The sequence below is a fragment of the Hoplias malabaricus genome, chromosome Y (assembly GCF_029633855.1).
Source record: "Hoplias malabaricus isolate fHopMal1 chromosome Y, fHopMal1.hap1, whole genome shotgun sequence".
Taxonomy (NCBI): domain Eukaryota; kingdom Metazoa; phylum Chordata; class Actinopteri; order Characiformes; family Erythrinidae; genus Hoplias; species Hoplias malabaricus.
Window position 1 is genome coordinate 67363500 of NC_089820.1, and position 20812 is coordinate 67384311.

Consider the following 20812-nt stretch of genomic DNA (forward strand, 5'->3'; position numbering starts at 1 on the left):
TGGTCTGTCAGAATAACACAGGGCCATCAATCTAAACCTGAGGAACTTTCTCTGTTGGCATTAGTTAATACTCCCCACAGTGATTAATCTGTCTCTCACATTTTTCCCACCATTACTGTACACCAGCACAGTGTGTGTGGGTGTGTGTGTGTGTGTACTTGTCATACATACAGTATAGGTAGATGTGTATGTAAATAATATATATGGAAAATAGCATTATTAAATCAACATATATCCGACATTTTTACAGACTCTAAATTACACCTAATCCGAATAATATTTTATATAATTTGCACTTGACTATATAATATACACGGTCCTGACTTCATCTATAAACCTGTCTGTCTCTGAGGACATTTACAAACAATACAGTGCTGATCTGAAGATGAAAGAACAATACTAAGAGGCCAGTAAAATAAACAAAGTTTTTGCTCACTAGCAACGCAAGCAAACAACGCACACGCTGTGGGGAATCTCAGAGGGTGTGGCACAATAGATGAAGCAGTGTGTGTGTATAGAGTGTCAGATAATTTGGCTATCATTCTCCTGCTGTATGGAATCACGGGGCATTGTGTCATCTCGAGCGTTATTCCGATGATTCACTTAGTTAGCATGTGTTTTCTTTTGTGTGTGTGTGTGTGTGTGTGTGTGTGTGTGGAGGACATGGAAAGGAATAATGGAAAATGTCCACTTGAGAAATTCTTTCCTCTGTATCTGATATGTAAAATGACATGTTAATAAACATATATAAAAATGTAACAACTTAAAAGATCTGTTATGTCTATCTTCGGATGAGATCAAACATAATTTCTAGAACATTTGTCTAGATGTGTCTGTGTTTAGGAATATTCAGGACAGAACGTGGTCAAGCCCCAGTTAAATTTGAACATAAAGCAAAGTCAGTCGGATCAAGCCACTGTCAGATTTGGGCAGAACTGGACTCAGATACAGTCAGATGTGGACAGAATTTGTCAGAGCTATGGTCAGATTAGGACAGATTTTTTTGGCAGCAGTTGGTTCTGGACTTTGTTCCTGTTTGGACACTAGCGTGGTTAGTTCTACACTCCCATGTAAATGACAGGGAAACGAAGGGTAATGTGTGACCCTCTGACTTTGTGAATTGGGATTCTCTCTGTTTTTCTGTGGTATTAAAACAGTGCAGAAACACACAAAGCACGCTCTGTTCTTCTGTAACCACAGATCACACACCAGAGACACAGCTGCACACACACACACACACACCTTCGTCTTGACTCTACTGTGTGTATAAACATCCAGACACTCTGGTGCTTTTCTTTTTTATTAAACTTAAATTCACATTGCTTCACTCTGTGTGTGTGTGTGTGTGTGTGTGTGTGTATGTGTGTGTGTGTGTGTGTGTGTGTGTGTATGTGTGTATGTGTATGTGTGTATGTATGTGTGTGTGTGTGTGTGTATGTTTTTGCACCTGTCAAGGCAAGACAAAGTTCTATAGAAATGGAATTAGGCATTAAGAGTATTTAGAGTGAGAACCTCTTGAGTTTGTTGCGCACTGCCCCAGTGCATTAGTGTGTGTGTGTGTGTGGGGGGGGGTGTTAAATGTGGAGGCACAACTTCTTTGACAATAAAAGCAAGTTTCACGTTCACAGTGTTGGGACATGTGTATTGCATTAAGTGAAATAACAGTGCGGAGAGCTGTATAGACAACATTTGAAATGAAGATATAATTCCACGCTGCTGTTGTGTTACTGCAGGTGAACCTCTAGTGTGCCAAATGCAGTCAGACCTCAGATGATTTTTGAACATATATGGATCTTAAACTTATTCATTATTATTATTATTAATTTCAAAATGCATATATTCAAAGAGCAAAAAGTGTTCAAATGCGCGTCTTCATGCAAAACAAAGCCAGCCCTAGAGGAAAGTGCATGAACACATGGGTAACACCACTCAGGAAGTCAGAATAACACCAGAACACAGCCAGGCCACATTCTGGCCCATTTGCCAAGCTAATTAACACAGTACAAGATGGATGTCACTCTGATTTTTTTCCCCCTGCTTTTCCATAAAGCTAATGTATCAAGTAGCTTTGGCCCAAAATGCCCCTCCACTTTTGGGATCTGACCATTTGTTAACAATTAGTCACAAATAATTTTGGTCACTCGGAATAAGTGAGATTCCACGAGCATGAAGAAAAGCACTGTTGAGAGGGAAAGAAGGGAAATGTGTCGGCAGTGGGTTTCTGAAACGATGCTTATGTGTGGTCAGCGATTCCACCTGAGCACACACACACACACACACACAATAATGAATCTGTTTTTGCAAGAATTCTTGCTCTGCTAACATTAATAGCCTCTGGCACAGAGGAACAGACATACATTGAGTGACCATGTTGCTGGTCTTTCCTCAGCTGTTGCTTATGGATCCCCAGCGCAGAAGTCATGCCAGAAACTACCATTTAGCTTTTTCTGGCCTGCGCACTGTTGCATTAGTACAAGAAAGAGACTGGGAACTGGACAGCTAACTAGCCTTCTGTGTGTCTGCTTCATATGTGAACAGGCTTCTGGGGTAAAAGCCAGAACACACACACACATACACACACACACACACACACACACAAGGAATAAACATCTGGTCACTGATTCTGATTTCAAGGATCTAAAAATCCTGATAGCTGGTTCACTGTTTGTGAGGAGTGTGATTTATTCACTTGTCACGCTTTTCCACTGCTCTACCCGGCTCTGGTCACTTTTAGCTGGTCATTTTTTCACTACCACAGCTACCCCAAGAAATGGAGCCGGTGACATCGCAAAACCCCATCTCTAACGGGAACTGCATGCTTTGAAAACCACAACAACGCCGGCAGTAAAGTTAGGTGCCGTTTACTTGTGTATTTGCGTGTGGGGTTTGTTGCGCCCCAGTTCTCACAGATCACGTTTCCTTGTTGCACGTTTGGCCACTGCCCCAAAGAGTGTTACACTCTTCAAAAGCCCTATGAGTAATGTTACGAGCTGCCGTTGTGTGTCAGATACAAACAAATGTGTAAGCTGCTGTAACTTCTGAGAACGCTGGAGCGCTGCATTTCGTGGTGATTGACAGGTCTGTGGCTGATCAGTGCTCTACAGGGTTTACACGTCACTGTTTCGTACCTACTCAGCTCGGTAGGGACCATAAGAATGCCTGGTTACAGGGACCAGGGACCAGATTTGGCCAGTGGAAAAGCAACAGAGCCGAGCCGTGTCGAGTCGACTGTCTTTGTGGGCTTCCTCCCGCAAACCAAGCATGTGTTGGTAGGTGGATTTGCTGTGTGACACTGTCCACAGGTGTGAGAGTGTGAGTGACTGGGTGAGTGTGTGACTCTGTTCACAGGTTTGTGTGACTGCAGATGTAAGATTGATTATAATACAGTATCACTCAAGTAATACAGTATTGCTCCAGTGTTAATGTATTGCTCCAGATGCTTCATTCTGAGACACAGTTCACCTGACCTTCTGTCTTTCCTCAACACACTCTCCCTCACTTTCTGTATGTCTCCTTCTCCCTCAGCAGTAGGTTCTGCTCCTGCTGGGAGGGGTGGAATAAGCACACCTTTGAACTGGACATTCCTGCCTTTTCACGGCCACATGATCCGCTTTGGAATCCTTCCTCATCTCCTTAGCACCCACCACTACATTTTACACACACACACACACACACACACACACACACACACACACAGTCGTGTGTGTTCATGCGGTGGGGGGCCGTTGTCGTCTGTCTGTCTAGGCCAGTGACAGCCTTACTCATGTCTACAAGGGGATTTGATCAAACCAGGATGATAGATGGCATAATGAGCCTGTGTGGGTCTGTGTGTGTGTGTGTGTGTGTGTGTGTGTGTGTGTGTGTGTGTGTGTGTGTGTGTGTGTGTGTCAGTGTGCGTATAAGCTGCAGAGGATGTATCTAAAAACCCCATCTTAACTTATCAAAAAGCCAAAAGATAAACAGAGCTCTTTTCAGAATGAATCTTCTCTAGATGTTGTCCATGGTATTGTCTTAGGGTTCATCTCAGTCACGTTTGCTTTAATCAACAAAAGTTAGCAGCGTTGTAGACTGTTGATTACTGATTTGTTAAAATGGCAGAAAGTAGTACATTGTTTTTCACAGCAATTAGCTGTTTGTTGAAAAGTATATTATTGGACTTCACAAACACAGATAATGCCTCAGCAGGGGATCTTATGGTGCTTTTCTGCTGCATGCTACCAACAATACTCTCCTTGTTTCTACTCTGCTTTTTTGCTTTTTCATTAGGTAAATTTGGCCCTGGTGCATGGAACCATGGTCTGTTTTAGTCCCTGCACTCTTGTGGTTCCAAGTGAGCAGAGTAGGGACTAAACCGTGACGTGTAATCCATTCAGAACGAGAGAGAGTTGTCACTCTACACCACGCAATGCAGACGTCCAGCACAAACTCGCCATCTGCAAAATCTCCAAGCTACAGCAGAGATTGCATTTGTTTTTATCCGACTCAAAATGACAGCTCGTAAATTACGTTGAGGTTCAAGCGCTCCTGGATAAGTGGCCAACAGGAGAGCTGGACACTGCAACAAGGGAAGAAAAAACTCTGAACTGATGACAGAGCTGTGTTCAGTCCCAAACAACAACTACACGCAAATATAGAACGAGTAAACAATGCTTAACTTTACCACCCCTTTGCTGGAGTTTCCAAAGCCTGCTTTTCCTGCTAGAGATAGGGTTTACATCATCGCTGGCTCCATTTCAGGGACGTGCTGTGATAGTGGGAAACAAACCAGGTAATGGACCAAAAAGCAAGTAGAGCTGAGTAGATTTGAAAAGTGTACGTTCAAAAAATGCCATTAGAGAGCGCAGTTGGCCTCATTCTCTGAGTGGGTATAGAACCGTCCACTCTCCCTCTAATCTTTCTGTTCATGGTGCTAGCAAACATGGTTGTCTGAGTGCTGATGTGACAGACCTGGGCAGTTTTCATCCTCCTCTATCATGCTAAGTAACAGCAATTTGAAAACAAGCAGTGGAAAAAGAAACAGCATGTTCACCATGCTCCCAAGGCTTAAAGCACTAAGCGCAATGACTTACTCACTCAGCTAAAGCAAAGGCCATTCAGGAGATGGAGATCTAGCTTGTTTAATGTCCTAGTCCAAGAACGATCACCCCTTGGTGATGAAAACAGTGTGAAACGTGTAGAAATTACTACAGCAGCCAGTTGTTGAGGCTCCATTTTGGCCAAACTCATGACAGACGTTTCTCCTTATTTCTATGAGAGATTGGGATTGAGCGTCAGTCTTTTAGGGAATCCACCATATGATTGACGGGTTTTAGAAGCCATGATGTTTCCACTTGGCCAGTAGCCTAGATTGTTTAGAACATTTTCTGGTGGTTCTGCTGTTGGTATTGAAAGCCAGTCTCAATCAAAGCCACCCTGGATCATGTAGAACATGCAGCAGGATAAATACGTCCACAGACACAGTCCTTGCACCTGAAGCCTTGGCTTGGATCATACATAACTAATCTTGCAACAGGGACTACTAACTTTCAGCAACTTCCCTCACAAGGAAAACAAAGAGCTATAAATGAGGAGCTTGAAGAGCATAGAGGCAAAGGAAGGAGATGGTCAGTGCTGGGAGTCTTCCATCAGGACTTGAGCTGCTGTGTGATTTAGTCAACCATTGGGGAGTAGATCAGTTCCTCCAGGCTCCCTACATAAAGTCGCTTTTGTTTCCGTCCTCGACTGAAATATTTCCTGTCCTTTTTTTCCCTTTCTCTCTCTCACTCGCTTAAGAGGGCCTTGTGGTTTATAACGTGTCTTTGGCACGGGACGGCTGATGGACCGCTGTAGCAGCCATGACCAAAAACAGAGAGTGGCTGTCTGGCCAAAAATTGCTGGCCAGCATTTCTTAGCTCTCCCGGCACTTGGGCGATTGGTCAAGCGATGATATCTGTGTTTTATGAAGTGCTCATGGTAGTTATTGAAGCTAACGTTGAGACGCTGCATTGTGAAGGATGATGGAAGACTGTGGGAAAAGGCAAAACCAAAACAGCAGAAACACAAGCAAGAATCTGAGTGGGTTGACTCACTGACTTTAATCTGATTGGTCTGATTAAGACACCAAAAACACCCAGACAGGTTTAGCTACTTGAATTTCAAAACTCTGGGTGGTTCTGGTGTCTTTGACTTAATTTTTGTACTTTTTTTTTTTCTAGAGGGAGTTTAACCCCTGAATTGTAGGGCAGTCTGGGAGGGTGAATGAAGACGATTGTTGTCAAAATGAAGAACAAGTTTTTCCAGTCCATTTCAGTGATAGTTAAGGGGACAGTGTTGATGTTGGAGTGTAGTCTAAGCATGCTTTCACCTTCTCCAAGCTCACAGTTTGAGAAGGAACTTTTCTATGAGACTCTTTTACACATGCTTCTTTCACACGTGAACTCTGGAGAATTTCTAGAGAAACAGGAAATAGTGCAGGAAATAGTCCTGACCATTAGCACCTCCGTAATCACTTGCACTGACATGGACTTGGAGTCTTTACTAGGGGGCTAGTGGGATAGTCTGCGTAAAGTCTGGGACGAATATAGCGGGTGTTCACGGGTGTTCACATACACAGCTCCTCTGGATAAACATTTTTGGGTTACCGGGCATGTGTGAAAGGGGCTTAAGACTGTTCCCAAGAATAGTAGGTGTTAACACACATTCAAAAAAGAGACAGATAGATGGAAAAATGAGAAAAAGAGAGCAAACAGAAAGATGTACAGAAAATCTCATCCTTATCTTTAATTTGCACCCAGCTTTAGGTGAGATTTATCATGGTGTAAAACCAGCTGGCCATTGGCAAAAGTTGAAAGCGTTGAACCTCAGAATTGTGGACGAAACTCCCTGTCCCTACACCCTCCTCACAGACAATATTAAAACACAGCCTGACCCCGTGAGGTCACTGTGGCCTGCAGCGACCAGCTAAAGCACAGAGGAACCAGGGCTGTTCTCAGCGAACCGAATATTTTTAAGAAAACACTGAAATAGTCTGTGGACTTTCCATTTTAGCTCACAGCACCTGTTTGAGGTTTCTGATGGGGGGCTGAAAAATATGCAGGAATATGAGAACAAGGCAGCAAAAAAAACATGTTTTTGTAAACACAGGCATGCATATTTTTGGCCCTGTGTGTGCTAGTGGTCGGATTTCTGTGAAACTTGCCGGCCCTGTGGTTGAGAGGGGTCGTGGGTGCCAATGTGGAGCAGCAAAGTGGTAAAGAGTCATTTGGATTCTTGTAACGTTTCTTTTTTTTTTTTTTTTCAAACATACTGCCTCCCCTGCCGCAACAAAGGAAGCCTGTGGCTCACCAGATACACTGTGCCTCCGCTTAGCACTGCACAAACCCAGTGTGTGTGCTTTTGGGCCTTGTATGTTTGTGTGTGTGGTGTCTTTATACATTTTTGTGTACTCAAGTGTAATTGTGTTTTTAAGTGTCTCTCTCTCTCTCTCTCTCTCTCTCTCTCTCTCTCTCTCTCTCTCTCTCTCTCTCTCTCTCTCTACCTCCCTCTCTCTGTGTGTGTGTATATGTGTGTGTGTGTGTGTATGTGTGTGTGTGTGTGTAAGGGCTACCTCTTAAATCTCATGTCTTAGATGTGGTTCAGCTCTGTGTGGGCAGAATGCAGACTTTGCAAGTTGTAAGAGACAGTAGGCAGAACCCTGATTTCAGTGTGTGTGTGTGTGTGTGTGTTTGTGCACACGCGCAATTCAGTGTGTAAAGGAGAGAAGTTTTGTACCAGGGCGTAGACAAGAAGAGAGAAAATATCTCCACTGACCACGGGAATGATCACACTTGCACCACACCCTCCAGAGCTCCCCAGCACTCGGTTTCCTTTCAGCGAGCAGCCTCACACACACACACACGCACACACACACACACACACACAATTTCTCTCTCATTTTGAAGTTGTTGAAATAATAAGAAATTGAACTGTGATTGCACAAGCTTTAGAGAACACTGGCAAAATTCCCATTCAACCTTTTAAGATGATGTAGCACAGTTTTGTCAGAAGGGTAGTGGTGTTAATGTGTGAGCTTGCTGATTTATTTAGCACACATTTACATGCACTTAATCAGATAGTAATTATTAATAATCTGTGAGTATTCTGATCAACACATTTACATGCACTTGAAAAACTCAGAGTTCACAAGTCCTGCTTTTCAATAATTGCTTTTCAATAGCCAATAAAAGCCAGTAATACAGAAGGACGTTACATAAAAACCCTGCTGCCCAGTTAAGTTTCCTGAGAAATATGAAAGAAATCAGCATATGAGAATACATGTTCTGAGAAATCCAATAACTGAGCTAAAGTCCAGCGCTCTTAAAAGGATTTCCTTCAGAAATCAGAGTATGCTGTATACATGACCACTGGAACAATCAGACAACTGCAGCAATCTGTTTAAGACTGCATTATTAAAGGCATGTAAACTCACTCAATTTACAAACAGTTTTTTTCTTCCAACCATCTGCTGTTCCACCAGTTTTCATATTATTTCATATTGTTCTTATAGCTTTTGGCAGATATCCTTATTCCAAATGATGTACTACATGTACCAATACTACTTCTGTACAATCCTGTTACAGAAGTAGGCTAATGCCCCAGCATTCTTATTGGCATACCATGGTTTTTTCTGCCCGAGCAATGACTGGAACTCCAGTATACTGTGTGTAGGACAGCAGTGTTTTCCACTGCACTAAACAAAGCTTTTGTGATGCCAGTGACTTGTTCAGCAGCACTATCAACAAAATCAATAATGTTCAATGCACTGTTTATGTAGTGTTTTTGCTTAGGATTTTTGAATTGCTGAAACTAACAAATATGTTTATGAAAACATATTTTGCCAAATTAATAACTTTTACAGAATGCATTACTGACTTTTTATTCATTCGTTCATTCATTATCTGTAACCACCAGCCTACCTGGAATCATTGAGCGCAAGGCGGGAACACACCCTGGAGGGTGCGCCAGTCCTTCACAGGGCAACACCGACACACACACACACACACACACACTCACACGTTTGAGTTGCCAATCCACCTACCAATGTGTGTTTTTGGACTGTGGGAGGAAACCGGAGCACCCAGAGGAAACCCACGCAGACACAGGGATAACACACCACACTCCTCACAGACAGTCACCCGGAGGAAACCCACGCAGACACAGGGAGAACACACCACACTCCTCACAGACAGTCACCCGGAGGAAACCCACGCAGACACAGGGAGAACACACCACACTCCTCACAGACAGTCACCCGGAGGAAACCCACGCAGACACAGAGAGAACACACCACACTCCTCACAGACAGTCACCCGGAGGGAACCCACACAGACACAGGGAGAACACACCACACTCCTCACAGACAGTCACCCGGAGGAAACCCACGCAGACACAGGGAGAACACACCACACTCCTCACAGACAGTCACCCGGAGGAAACCCACACAGACACAGAGAGAACACACCACACTCCTCACAGAGGGTCACCCGGAGGAAACCCACACAGACACAGGGAGAACACACCACACTCCTCACAGACAGTCACCCGGAGCGGTAATCGAACCCACAACCTCCAGGCCCCTGGAGCTGTGTGACTGCGACACCTACCTGCTGCACCACCGTGCCGCCCCGTTACTGACTTTTCTTAGTATCAAATTTAGAGGCTTGATGCTTCAAAATAATTTTTTTGGGTGTAGCGTGGATAACAAAATGGCTACACACTGGGAGCCAAAAACATTACTACTCATCCTTTTATTCGACTTGTTTGTGTAAATTAAAATCTAAGAACTAAAAGCTCTCAAAAAGTTAATTAACCAGTGGTAAGAAGCCGTCAGTGGACTATGCAGATGAATAAGCGAGGTTTGGCTTCCTCTGCCCCCATGACTGCATTCCATGGTCAGGAATAGTATTAAGAAACCACATCAGCAAAAGAACTCAGCCATCCTCTCTCTTATTTTTCTCTCCCTCTTTTTTTTCTCTCTCTCTCTCACATACTTTCTATTTGCATGTCTGTCTGCCTCTCTTGCCAGATCCCCCCTCCGTCCTCCATCTTGTCCACCCCCAGAGTCTGCCCAATCACACAAACCATGAGCCGTCTGGTTTGGTGCCTGCTGTCGTGAGGTAGTCGCTTCCGAGAAGTTGCTTCGCTCTGCTCTCTTCATTAACAAAAGCACCCAGCACACTGCCCAAACAAAAAAAATGTCTCAAAACTTTGTCAACAACCGATGGTGAGCGAGAGAAGATTCACGCCATCGTCCTTAACATTTCACTCATTCTTTGTGGTGCTGCTGGAGTCAAGGAATCGACTTTGGAGAGACCCGTTTACACTACACTAAAGTGGACACTTGCTCGCGTGAGAACTCTTCTGAAATTAAAGACCAAAGCTGAGGGGCTATAACCGCTTGTCATCTGTGTCAGCGATGTGGGCACCTTATGGCAAACAAGTATCTCTACATAAACACCTGAACCTCTTAATGAGAGGATCTGTGCATCCATGTTTCTGATTGTAGATATCAAGCAGTAGCTTCGTTTCTCGCACGGCTTGTTGTTCTCACGGTCTTCATGACATTTACTTTTCAGTTTCTTCCAGTTTCCACTCATTTTCTCAGGTTTCCAGTGGTCACGTCATGGCTCTTCCCTTCTTTTGCAACCGTCTACCTCCTTACTTTGACTTAATTGACCCTGAATACCTCAGAAATTCAACAAAGGTTCATTATTCCTGAATGGCGTGTTTCTTACTCCTCGTCATAAGAATGCCATGCTCTTTGACAGCTGAGTGTGTGTCCACTTTTTTTACGCTGCCATGTTGGAGTTCATTGCTAAAAGGGAAGCAGGGGGAGCGTGGTTTGAGAAGTCCCAGATATGAGTGACTCAGACTCCAGTGACTGCTTTGAAACTCTATTACTCTCTTACTACTACGGCACTGCAGCCACAGGCACTGAACACTTTACCGTATCTACTGTACAGCAAAGCAACCCCCAGCTTTTTCAACACCACGCACCAGATGACACCATCTGGCTTGTTTGATAGACCTGTGGGAGATGGGGGAAGCAGTGTTCTCTGGCATCCAGTCATTTACACACTCTTGTTTTGGTGACTGTCAAAGCTTAAAACATGGCCTCACACAGATATGTAGATGGAAAAGCACATACTTCTACCATTGTAAGTAAATATCTCCTCGTCTACACATGTCCAATTTAGAACCACCTATGATAGAAAAAGATCAGAGAATCTTTTTAGATTTAGTCAGAAAGACGGCAGTGACAGCTTCTCGCTCTGGACCCCAGTCGTTCCCATGGTCTCTGCTTTTAGCCTGTAGCTGGTCACAGTGGCTCTGAAGCGCACACATATCCACACAGAGCGGCCAGCGGAGCTGCGGTATTTTTAAAACAGTGGGAAAAGCACCCAAGGCTCCCGCATTGAGGCAGTCCGGAGGGCCATGCAGGCGCTCTGTGTGGGTGCGTGCATGTTTTGACTATGGCCCTATGTGTTCCAGTGGGGTCTTTTGCCCATTCGCATTCACAGATAGCCAAGCAGAAAATCAGCTCTTTGAAAGAGCGATATGAGCATTGTTCTCGGACGCAGTTATCAACTTGTTTACTGCTGGCCTTTTTTAGCATCCACTGATGGCGGTGCCTGAGAAATCACTGCTTTACTGGAGAACCACACACAGAATCTTCTTTACTGCTACTTTAAAGCCAGAGCACACACTGGACATGAGTTGACACAGGACATGGCTGATGGTTTATGTCACATAATTTACACCTGCAGACAGGTACACACACACACACACACACAATCTTTTATCTGTGAACTTGTGAATCTGTGGACATTACATAGACTTCCATTCATTTTGTGGAAACTTACATAACATTAACTTTTCTATGAGTACCACTAGCTTCACCCTAACCCTAGATAATACACCAGTATAACGACATTTTGTTTACTGTCTTCCAGGCTGCAGGACATATATTAATTATTTAGAAATACACGGACAGCAGAATAGACAGCAATATGGATTACAAGCAGTCTTTCTACGGCAATATCAGGTAGATAATGCAGTAGAAATTACAATCAGGAGTGCAAGCAGAAATGTGGGTAGTGATCCCAAGTTTAACATTAAGGTTAATCCTAAGCATGACCCAAACTTAAAAGACGTCTTCCCCTCAAAATGTAATGATTTATATAGTGGGGCCCAGTTGGTGGTCCCCACAAGGACAAAACATCCTCAAAATCGGCGTGTGTAAGCAGGTTGTTGTCCCCACAACATGATATATTCCTGGTGAACACACACACACACACCAATTTTCTAATACATCTTAATGTAAGTAGGGCTCATGACAAAAGTGTATCCTAGTCGATTTCCATTTTATCCCATATAGCATCTGAATTTTAAGCCTCATAAAAAACTAAACAAAACAAAACAATGTTAGTCCTTGTTCATCATACATCCTGCAAATACAGGTGCATAGCCAGTGGTATTAATGGCATTCAATTGAAAGGAAGGGTCAGTTCAAATTCACTGGTTTGCAGCACCTGATACTAGAGAGACTACCAACATCACTAAACATGTGTATCAAAATAGAATGGGTGTCTACACACTTTTGGCCCCATACTGCACTGTGAACATGTGTGACTCACTTATCTGCTTCCCCTTCACTCGCCCCGGCACTCTCCCACACAGTAGCAGCTCGGCCAGTCAGGATTAGTCCTGCCCCTACCTGACAGCGCAGGATTAACCTGTGACCTCCAAACACTGCCATGTTCCATTCAACCTCACACACACACTTAAGCTAGAACAAGTGCTGCTCCATATAAACACAATTCAACACTGTGATTACATCCTTATGTACTCAGTTCATTCATTCATTACTAACTTCTCATATTCAGGGTCGAGGTGAGACTGAAGCCCAGTGGCTTCAGGGGGACGCCAGTCCAGCACCAAGCATCACACACTCATACATTCACTCACATACACCCTCTGTGGACAAGTCTGAATAGTCTGTACTGTGGGGAGAAACTGCAGAACCCAAAGGAAACCCACGCAGACACAGAGAGAAGACACCAAACTCCTCACAGACAGTGACTAGAGCCGGGGTTTGAACCTACAACCCCAGGACCCTGGAGATATGTGGCAGTGACTCTACTGCGATTGCCATTCAAATCGTTATGTATAAAACTATTAACTATATCAAAAATATTGACTGCCCCAATATCATTTTCCAGGTGTCAAATACTCTATGATGTTTACTAATGAATATTCATTGGTCTAGTCAGTAATTGTATGATAAATCTTGGGCACTCCTGACCATATAACATGTTACACTACATGGCCAGAAATTCTGGACACCTACTCATCCAACATTTCTAATTCAATAACTGTCACGCCCTCGTCCTGTCATGCCTGTTTTCCCCACCATGTGCTCTCTCAGCACATGGCTCTGTCTGTTATTGTCCATGTCTCCGCCCTTGTCCCGCCTTTGTTCCGCCTCCTTGGACGCCGTCCTCGTTATCTGTTTCAGGTGTGTCTCGTCTATTCATGTATTTAAGCTCCCTGGTGTCACTTCCGTGTATCGGTCATTCGTTTTGTGTCTTTCTCTTTCAAAGTCATGTCGTGTTGATTCTTTCTCGTTCCTAGTGATGTCGTGTTGTTTCTTTCCTACTCCGAGTCAAGTCGTTGTCTTTCCCAGTCAAGTCGTTTCGTTTTGTTTTTAAGTCATGTCGTTTTGTTTCTTTCCCACTCCTAGTCTAGTCATTTTGTTTCCTTTCAATTCCCAGTCATGTCGTTTCTTTCCTGTAAGTCTTGTTATTTCGTCTCCAATGTTTCCCTATCATGTTGCTTAGTCTGGTCTGTTTGTCTCTGTCGTTTCCTCGTTTCATTTCATTGATCTTGTCGTTTCCGTAGTTGCCTGTCTTTGTTTTGTTATATCTTTTGTTTTATTAAAAGTATTGTGTTTTAGCGAGTGCGTCCGTCTCCGTCAGTCCGCCCCGTGATACATGACAATAACCTTGAATACACAATACCCAGAATGTGTCCTGCTTTGCTGCTGTATGCGTCCACTTGTAATTATTGCAGTCGTTTCACCGTATATGGTGCAATGTGGTCTGCAGTGCAGAAAGTCTGAACACGATGCCAAAAAGTGTGGCAATCGGACAGCAACTTACTGGAATGCGTCAGATTCTTCCCTCTGATTCAGTGATGTTTAAGAAATACCCACGCATGAAGTTATGTGTTGAGAAAAGGCACAAGTGTTCATGTATGTTTTTATGGTGAGGTCCTAATGTTAAAGTAAATAAATCCAAATCCTAGCTCACACAAAGATTTGGATGGAGCTCCATCACACTACTGAACAATGGCAAAATATTCCATATTTAATTGTTTTCCATGTAGAGTATGGACTTAAATCAGAAAATCAATAAACCATGTCTTTAAATCCATCCATCCATCCATTATCTGTAACCCTTATCCAATTCAGGGTCACGGTGGGTCCAGAGCCTACCTGGAATCATTGGGTGCAAGGCGGGAATACACCCTGGAGGGGGCGCCAGTCCTTCACAGTCACAACACATTCACTCACACACTCACACCTACGGACACTTTTGAGTCGCCAATCCACCTACCAACGTGTGTTTTTGGACCGTGGGAGGAAACCGGAGCACCCGGAGGAAACCCACACAGACACAGGGAGAACACACCACACTCCTCACAGACAGTCACCCGGAGGAAACCCACGCAGACACAGAGAGAACACACCACAATCCTCACAGACAGTCACCCGGAGGAAACCCACGCAGACACAGGGAGAACACACCACACTCCTCACAGACAGTCACCCGGAGGAAACCCACGCAGACACAGAGAGAACACACCACACTCCTCACAGACAGTCACCCGGAGGAAACCCACGCAGACACAGAGAGAACACACCACACTCCTCACAGACAGTCACCCGGAGGAAACCCACGCAGACACAGGGAGAACACACCACACTCCTCACAGACAGTCACCCGGAGGAAACCCACGCAGACACAGAGAGAACACACCACACTCCTCACAGACAGTCACCCGGAGGAAACCCACACAGACACAGAAAGAACACACCACAATCCTCACAGACAGTCACCCGGAGGAAACCCACGCAGACACAGAGAGAACACAACACAATCCTCACAGACACCCGGAGCGGAAATTGAACCCACAATCTCCAGGTCCCTGGAGCTGTGCAACTGCGACACCTACCTGCTGCACCACCGTGCCGCCCTGTCTTTAAATCAGGGGTGACCAAACTTTTCCTTGTGATTGTATGAGTTAATCATTTTCTCATTCCCATGGTCCTCTTCCTAATGTTGAGTTAATGCAAGCGTACAAAAAAGAATCTATAATTGAACATAAGAATAGCATAGGCTTCCAGGACAAGTGTGTTAGCATGTGTTTAAAAAGAGAAAGATTTTAGTCAGCTCATGCATGTCCTGTGTGTAATTGTGAAAGGTCTGAGGGTGTGTGTAGTGGGTAATTGGTGCTGGCTCTCTCGGTGGGTCAGGAATGGAAACACTGTTTCTGAAGCTGGGCTCTTACACACACTAAGCCACTGCTGCTTTTATACTGACTACAGTTTTATAGCTCCTCTTACCCTCAGATCACACCAGTCGTTTTGCAGCACTGGCCCACATTGCTTTTTCCTGATTTTTCCCTTTTGTTTTTATACACTATTTATGTCTCATTGTCTGTTTTTGGAATCTGTTTCAGAACTACGTTGGGTTTTGAGGTTTTCCTGACATGGGACCACCTACAGGTTTGCTCAACATGTGGTTGTGCGAATGCAATCTTTATATAATCAAAATCAGAATCAAACTTCGTATCTCTGTAAAAAGAATGAAAATCTTATTCCAGCAAATGTAGTTATGTGGCTGTGAAATTTTTGGTGTCTAGTTTTCTGGTTTTGCTACAAGGCTAAACACGTCTATTTGAGATGAATTAGCAACTTGTCTATGGACTAAGAATATAGCTTTAAGAATTCTCTCTTAAAGCCTTCTAAAGTCTTTTAGGAAAGTTTAGGCAAAAGGGTTATGTAGCACTTTCCTTCTCTATTTGCATGTCAATAAGTGATAGTGAACGTCAGGACTGGACGGCCCTGTCCTCACCTTTTCACTGAGACCATCAGCTGTTTGGGGGGGATCTAAGACTGAGTGTGTGTGTGTGTGTGTGTGTGTGTGTGTGTGTGTGTGTGCTGCTTTTGTAATGCATCAGGTGCTGTTGTCACTCTGTCACTCACAGAAGACATAGAAACGTCTGTCTCAGTCAGAAGCACTTTCTGTTCAAAGGTTTTTTAAGTTTGAAGTGAATCTCTGAAAAGTTCATAAAAGGATTTGGGAAACACATGACTTTAGAGACCACTACAATATCAAAGATGTGAAAAACCTTCATCAGTAAACTGCTTCACCTAATTTGAGTCAAAATTCACCAAATATCGGACAGAAAAATCTAAACTCTTACACAAATTAATTGTCAAAAGATTTTAAACATTAGTTTTGTTCTGGAATTACAAAGTTATGATATAATACTATGAATATTTTTAGTACTAATTAGTTATTCATTCATTCATTCATTAATTCATTATCTGTAAGCGCTTATCCAGTTCAGGGTCGCAGTGGGTCCGGAGCCTACCTGGAATCATTGGGCGCAAGGCGGGAATACACCCTGGAGGGGGCGCCACTCCTTCACAGGGCAACACACACACTCACACGTTCACTCACACCACACTCCTCACAGACAGTCACCCGGAGGAAACCCACGCAGACACAGGGAGAACACACCACACTCCTCACAGAGTCCTATCATAATACTGTATATATTTTCTTATCACATTTGCTTTTATAGCATTGAAATGAGAGATTCCAAGCTTTTGAACATACAAACATTGATGCTATGCTATGGCTCCCTATCTCTGTGGCACCGGACAGCTTTGACCCATAGACCCCCAAAAGAGCCCCCATAACCCCCAACAGACAAACCTCAATCCTCACACCTGCGCACTTGGCGTCTCTGGGCCTAGAGAATGCCCCCTTTTCCCCTTCTCTGAACACCAGGAGTGAGCTGAGATGAGGGAGAGTCAATATGTCATACTTTCAGACTGTCCCCCAGGAACTGGCAGCAGACACTGGTCTAATTAAACAAGAGCCCCACTGCAGTCCCAGACAGACAACTGCACTACACACACTCTCCGAATGCATGTGTGTGGATTTGGTTGTATACACACACATACAAGTGTGGGCACACAAGCTAAGCTTTTTTCTGCTTCTGTGTTTGTGTGTGTGTGTTAATAAATGTTTGCATTACACCGCTTTGTGTGTCTACAATGGTTAAACTTCCACAACTCAGTGTTATCTTTGACCTCCAAATGTGCCGCCCAGACTTCACCTGATAACTGCTGTGTAGTGGAAATAATTCACCTTGCTGGCGTCCTTTGCACTTTTGCAAACTTTTTTAGCTGACTACATTTTATCGTGTGTTTCTGGGACTCGCGCATGTTATTAATGTTATACAGTGTTAAACAGAGTCAGTGCTTTTCTCTAAACTGATCCATTTCCACAATATCACTAGATGTGTGCTTACACCTTCTGCTTTTCCCTTTCACAGAATCATCAAAAGAGAAGAAAGAAAAGGATTCAATGAAAGAAAGCAAGAAAGACTCAAAAGAGTCGACCAGAGACAGGGAGTCAAAGAAGGACTCGACCAAGGACTCCAAAGAGTCTTCGAAGGAATCGTCCAAAGAATCCAAGAAAGAGAAGAAGGAGTCGAGCAAGGAGAAGGAGTCGGTCGCTGAGCTGGGAAAAGAAAAAACTAAGGTGTCCAAAAAGCCCTCTGTCAAGGTCAAAGAGAAGAAGAAAGAGGCAGGGGACGGCTGACCAGACGCAATACAAACACACATATACACCCAATAGTCATTTCCTGCCCTGATAACATATCTAGGCCTCATGTTTGGGTATGTATGCGTTTGTACTCGAGTACAGGATGTGTGTAGATGTTTGTTAGCTGTACACTCTGTAAAATAAAGGTGCCAGAAAGGGTTCTTTGGAGCGATGCCAGAGAATAAGCAGTTTTGAAATGTTTAAGTGGTTGATAATTGGTCCGGTCTTCCACATAATGTCATTATACGTCTAGGTCAAGAACCACTTTGGAACCTTTATTTTTACGAGTTTAGTCTTTGTTTGTGACAGTGAGAGCAGAGCTAGTGTATGATAGTCAACAGCGTCTGGCTGCATTCGCCCAGTGCCAGAGAGATCATGCAACGGAAGCACGCGTTACACTGTGAAACTTCCCCTCCATGAGGGAAACTACAGTAAGTAGGAACCTTTATTTTTGGATGAGGGTTTATTTTTGTTTTAGACGCAGCAGTCTACAGCCTGTCCAGTCCCGGTCCCACAGTGCTAACCAAGCCACCCACGCAGGGTCAGCGTGACGTCTGCCAGAGTGTGTTCATGTCTCTCTCTCTCTCTCTCTTTCCCTCTCACACACCCCCTTGCAGGCACCACACCCCACCAAGCCACCTCTCCCCCCATCTCCAAGAATAACCCGCTTCCAACCCGCCGGCCAGCCCGGGTCCACTGAGGCCACTCTCTCTTCACCACCACCACTCTGTCTCTCCCTCCATCTGTCTCTGTCACTGCACCGTTCATAATCCCGGACACAACTCAACACGCTCTTAATTGGAATTGGAAAAGCTGCACTGGACTAGAACTGGTTTCATGTTTGTTTTTGTTGTTGTTGTTGTTTTCTCCGTTTCTTATGATTTAAACCTCTGACAGCAGTGTAGAGATACACATGAGAAATGTTTCTCTTTCCCACGCACCACACAAACAGGCAAGAGAAACCGTGTCCAGGTCTTTGGAGACCGTAGACGTTTAGTCAGCAGATGTGGTGCACCAAACTCAGCAGTGACAATCCCACGCACGGCGCTGATAGTTTACATGTTGTGTGTGTCTCCGCCCGTCTCTCAGTGCGTAAAGTAGACTGGGATGTGCTTTCAGTCTTAGTGATGTGTGTTTTATGAGAAGAGGTGTGCTGGACGTCTGTGTCATTCCTTAGTTCTTTGTTATTTTGCGGTTCATTCAGGTTCTTACTGAAATGTGCACCTTTATTTTAACTGCGTCTTCAGTCCTTACGCGGCTCTGTTGTGTTGTTCTAAGTAATAGCAAAGTGCAGCCTCAGATTGTACAGAATAGAGTGTAGATTTCAGGGGGGGCTTTATACCACTCTGCTCTTTGTCAGTGCTAGAGATATAAAACCTGTGTGTACATAGATAAACATTTGTCATTGGTGGGTGGTTAATTTAACTATTGATTAGAATTGGTGTCTCTTTTTTAGAGAACAAAGGGTTTGGTTACCACTTTCCAATGAATGATTTATATTATTTTAGCAGCTTTTGACGGCCAAATGGAGTACGTTATTAATGTTGTAAGTTATTATATGATAATAACAATAAAGTCTGATCCATATACAATAAGTTACCAAGACTCTCCCAGGTTCATTTTATATGAGAAATGTCTAGTTGTCGTAGCCAGGTTATTAGAGTTGTAGTAGTTTTATATATATGCTGTCAGATAGATACTGAAATAAAAGAATGTAATCATTAAATCTCAGACCCTCCTCTCGATTATTTGTTGTAAATTTCTGAGAGAAGACGCACAGAAATGGACTACGTTACAGTTGTTGAGGAGTAAGCGATGATTAAAAGGGGAAAAAATGTTTTAAAGATAAATGGATAGTAGAAAATAAATGGTTATTATCAAAGCCGCAAAGAACATGATTAAATGTGAGCAGAATAAGGCTGTAACAAAGTAATTCCTCATGTGTTTAGCTCCCGCTGATTCTCCTGCTGAGTTTTATTGCTTCCCTAATCAGATCCACATTATTCCCCAATTTAAGATGCTCCTGAAGACTTCAATAAACTCTGTGTTATGCTGCAATAAAAGTTAGTAAAGAATTAAAAAGTGTAAATCAGCAAAAGATGTTTGTGAGTGGAAACTATCTGATTATTCTCTAAACACATTCTATTTTGAGGGGAACGAGATGGAAAAGTTTTACTCTGTAGGTTTGTAGCCACACTTTACTTTACTGTAGACCATTTTGATTAAAAACTTTTGATCAATCATCGCTTGCTTACAAACTTTTGGCCAGTGTGCCGTGCAGGAGCATGTGTGTGCCCAGCAGGAGAGTGTGGCTGTTGTAGACACTCATGTAAAACTCGTGGCAGGCACAGCCGCTGCCCCTTCAGCCTATGAGTGGTCAGAGGTCACGTTTGTTTTAAGTGTAAGAGCAAGCAACTCTGCCTTACGCCTTCTATGTCCGAGTCTTATTGTGTGAATCCCCCACATCCAGTCCAGACAGTCCAGCTGACTGCACGGAGACCAAGAGTCTGCCTCCGGTTTTACACTCCGCCAGCTGAGCCAACACACCTACAACAGCAGGGGACACACACTCAGGACTTTTAAACCTTGAATGATTAATCTATAGAATATAATAATAATAAAAGTATACATAAAAATGTATAATACACCACTAAATATAATGCAACACCTGCAGTGGATGTTGTTTTCAAATGCCGAAAGGAGCAAATTAACGTGCAGTCGTTAAAACTAATGACAGAAGCCAGAGATAGAAACGTTTTCTATTACTGATTATGCCCTAGGGTAAATATAGTATGTATTCATGTTTGCATATGTAAATAAGTAAATGAACCGAGCTATCAAACACACTCTGTCTTTGGCCCTTCAGTTCTCCACCACACGCTGATTAAAGA

At 43.6% G+C, this 20812-nt stretch overlaps 1 protein-coding gene across 1 annotated transcript in view; it reads left to right on the forward strand.

Annotated features, from left to right (window-relative positions):
- Window positions 1-19724, forward strand: part of LOC136678265 (nucleolar protein 58-like) — a 70806-nt gene extending 51082 nt beyond the window's left edge. Inside the window, exon 3 of the mRNA XM_066656249.1 lies at window positions 17650-19724. Coding sequence (XP_066512346.1) covers window positions 17650-17918 — 269 coding nt within the window. The 3' untranslated portion in view covers window positions 17919-19724. The remainder of the gene's footprint in view (window positions 1-17649) is intronic.
- Window positions 19725-20812: the final 1088 nt, after the last annotated feature.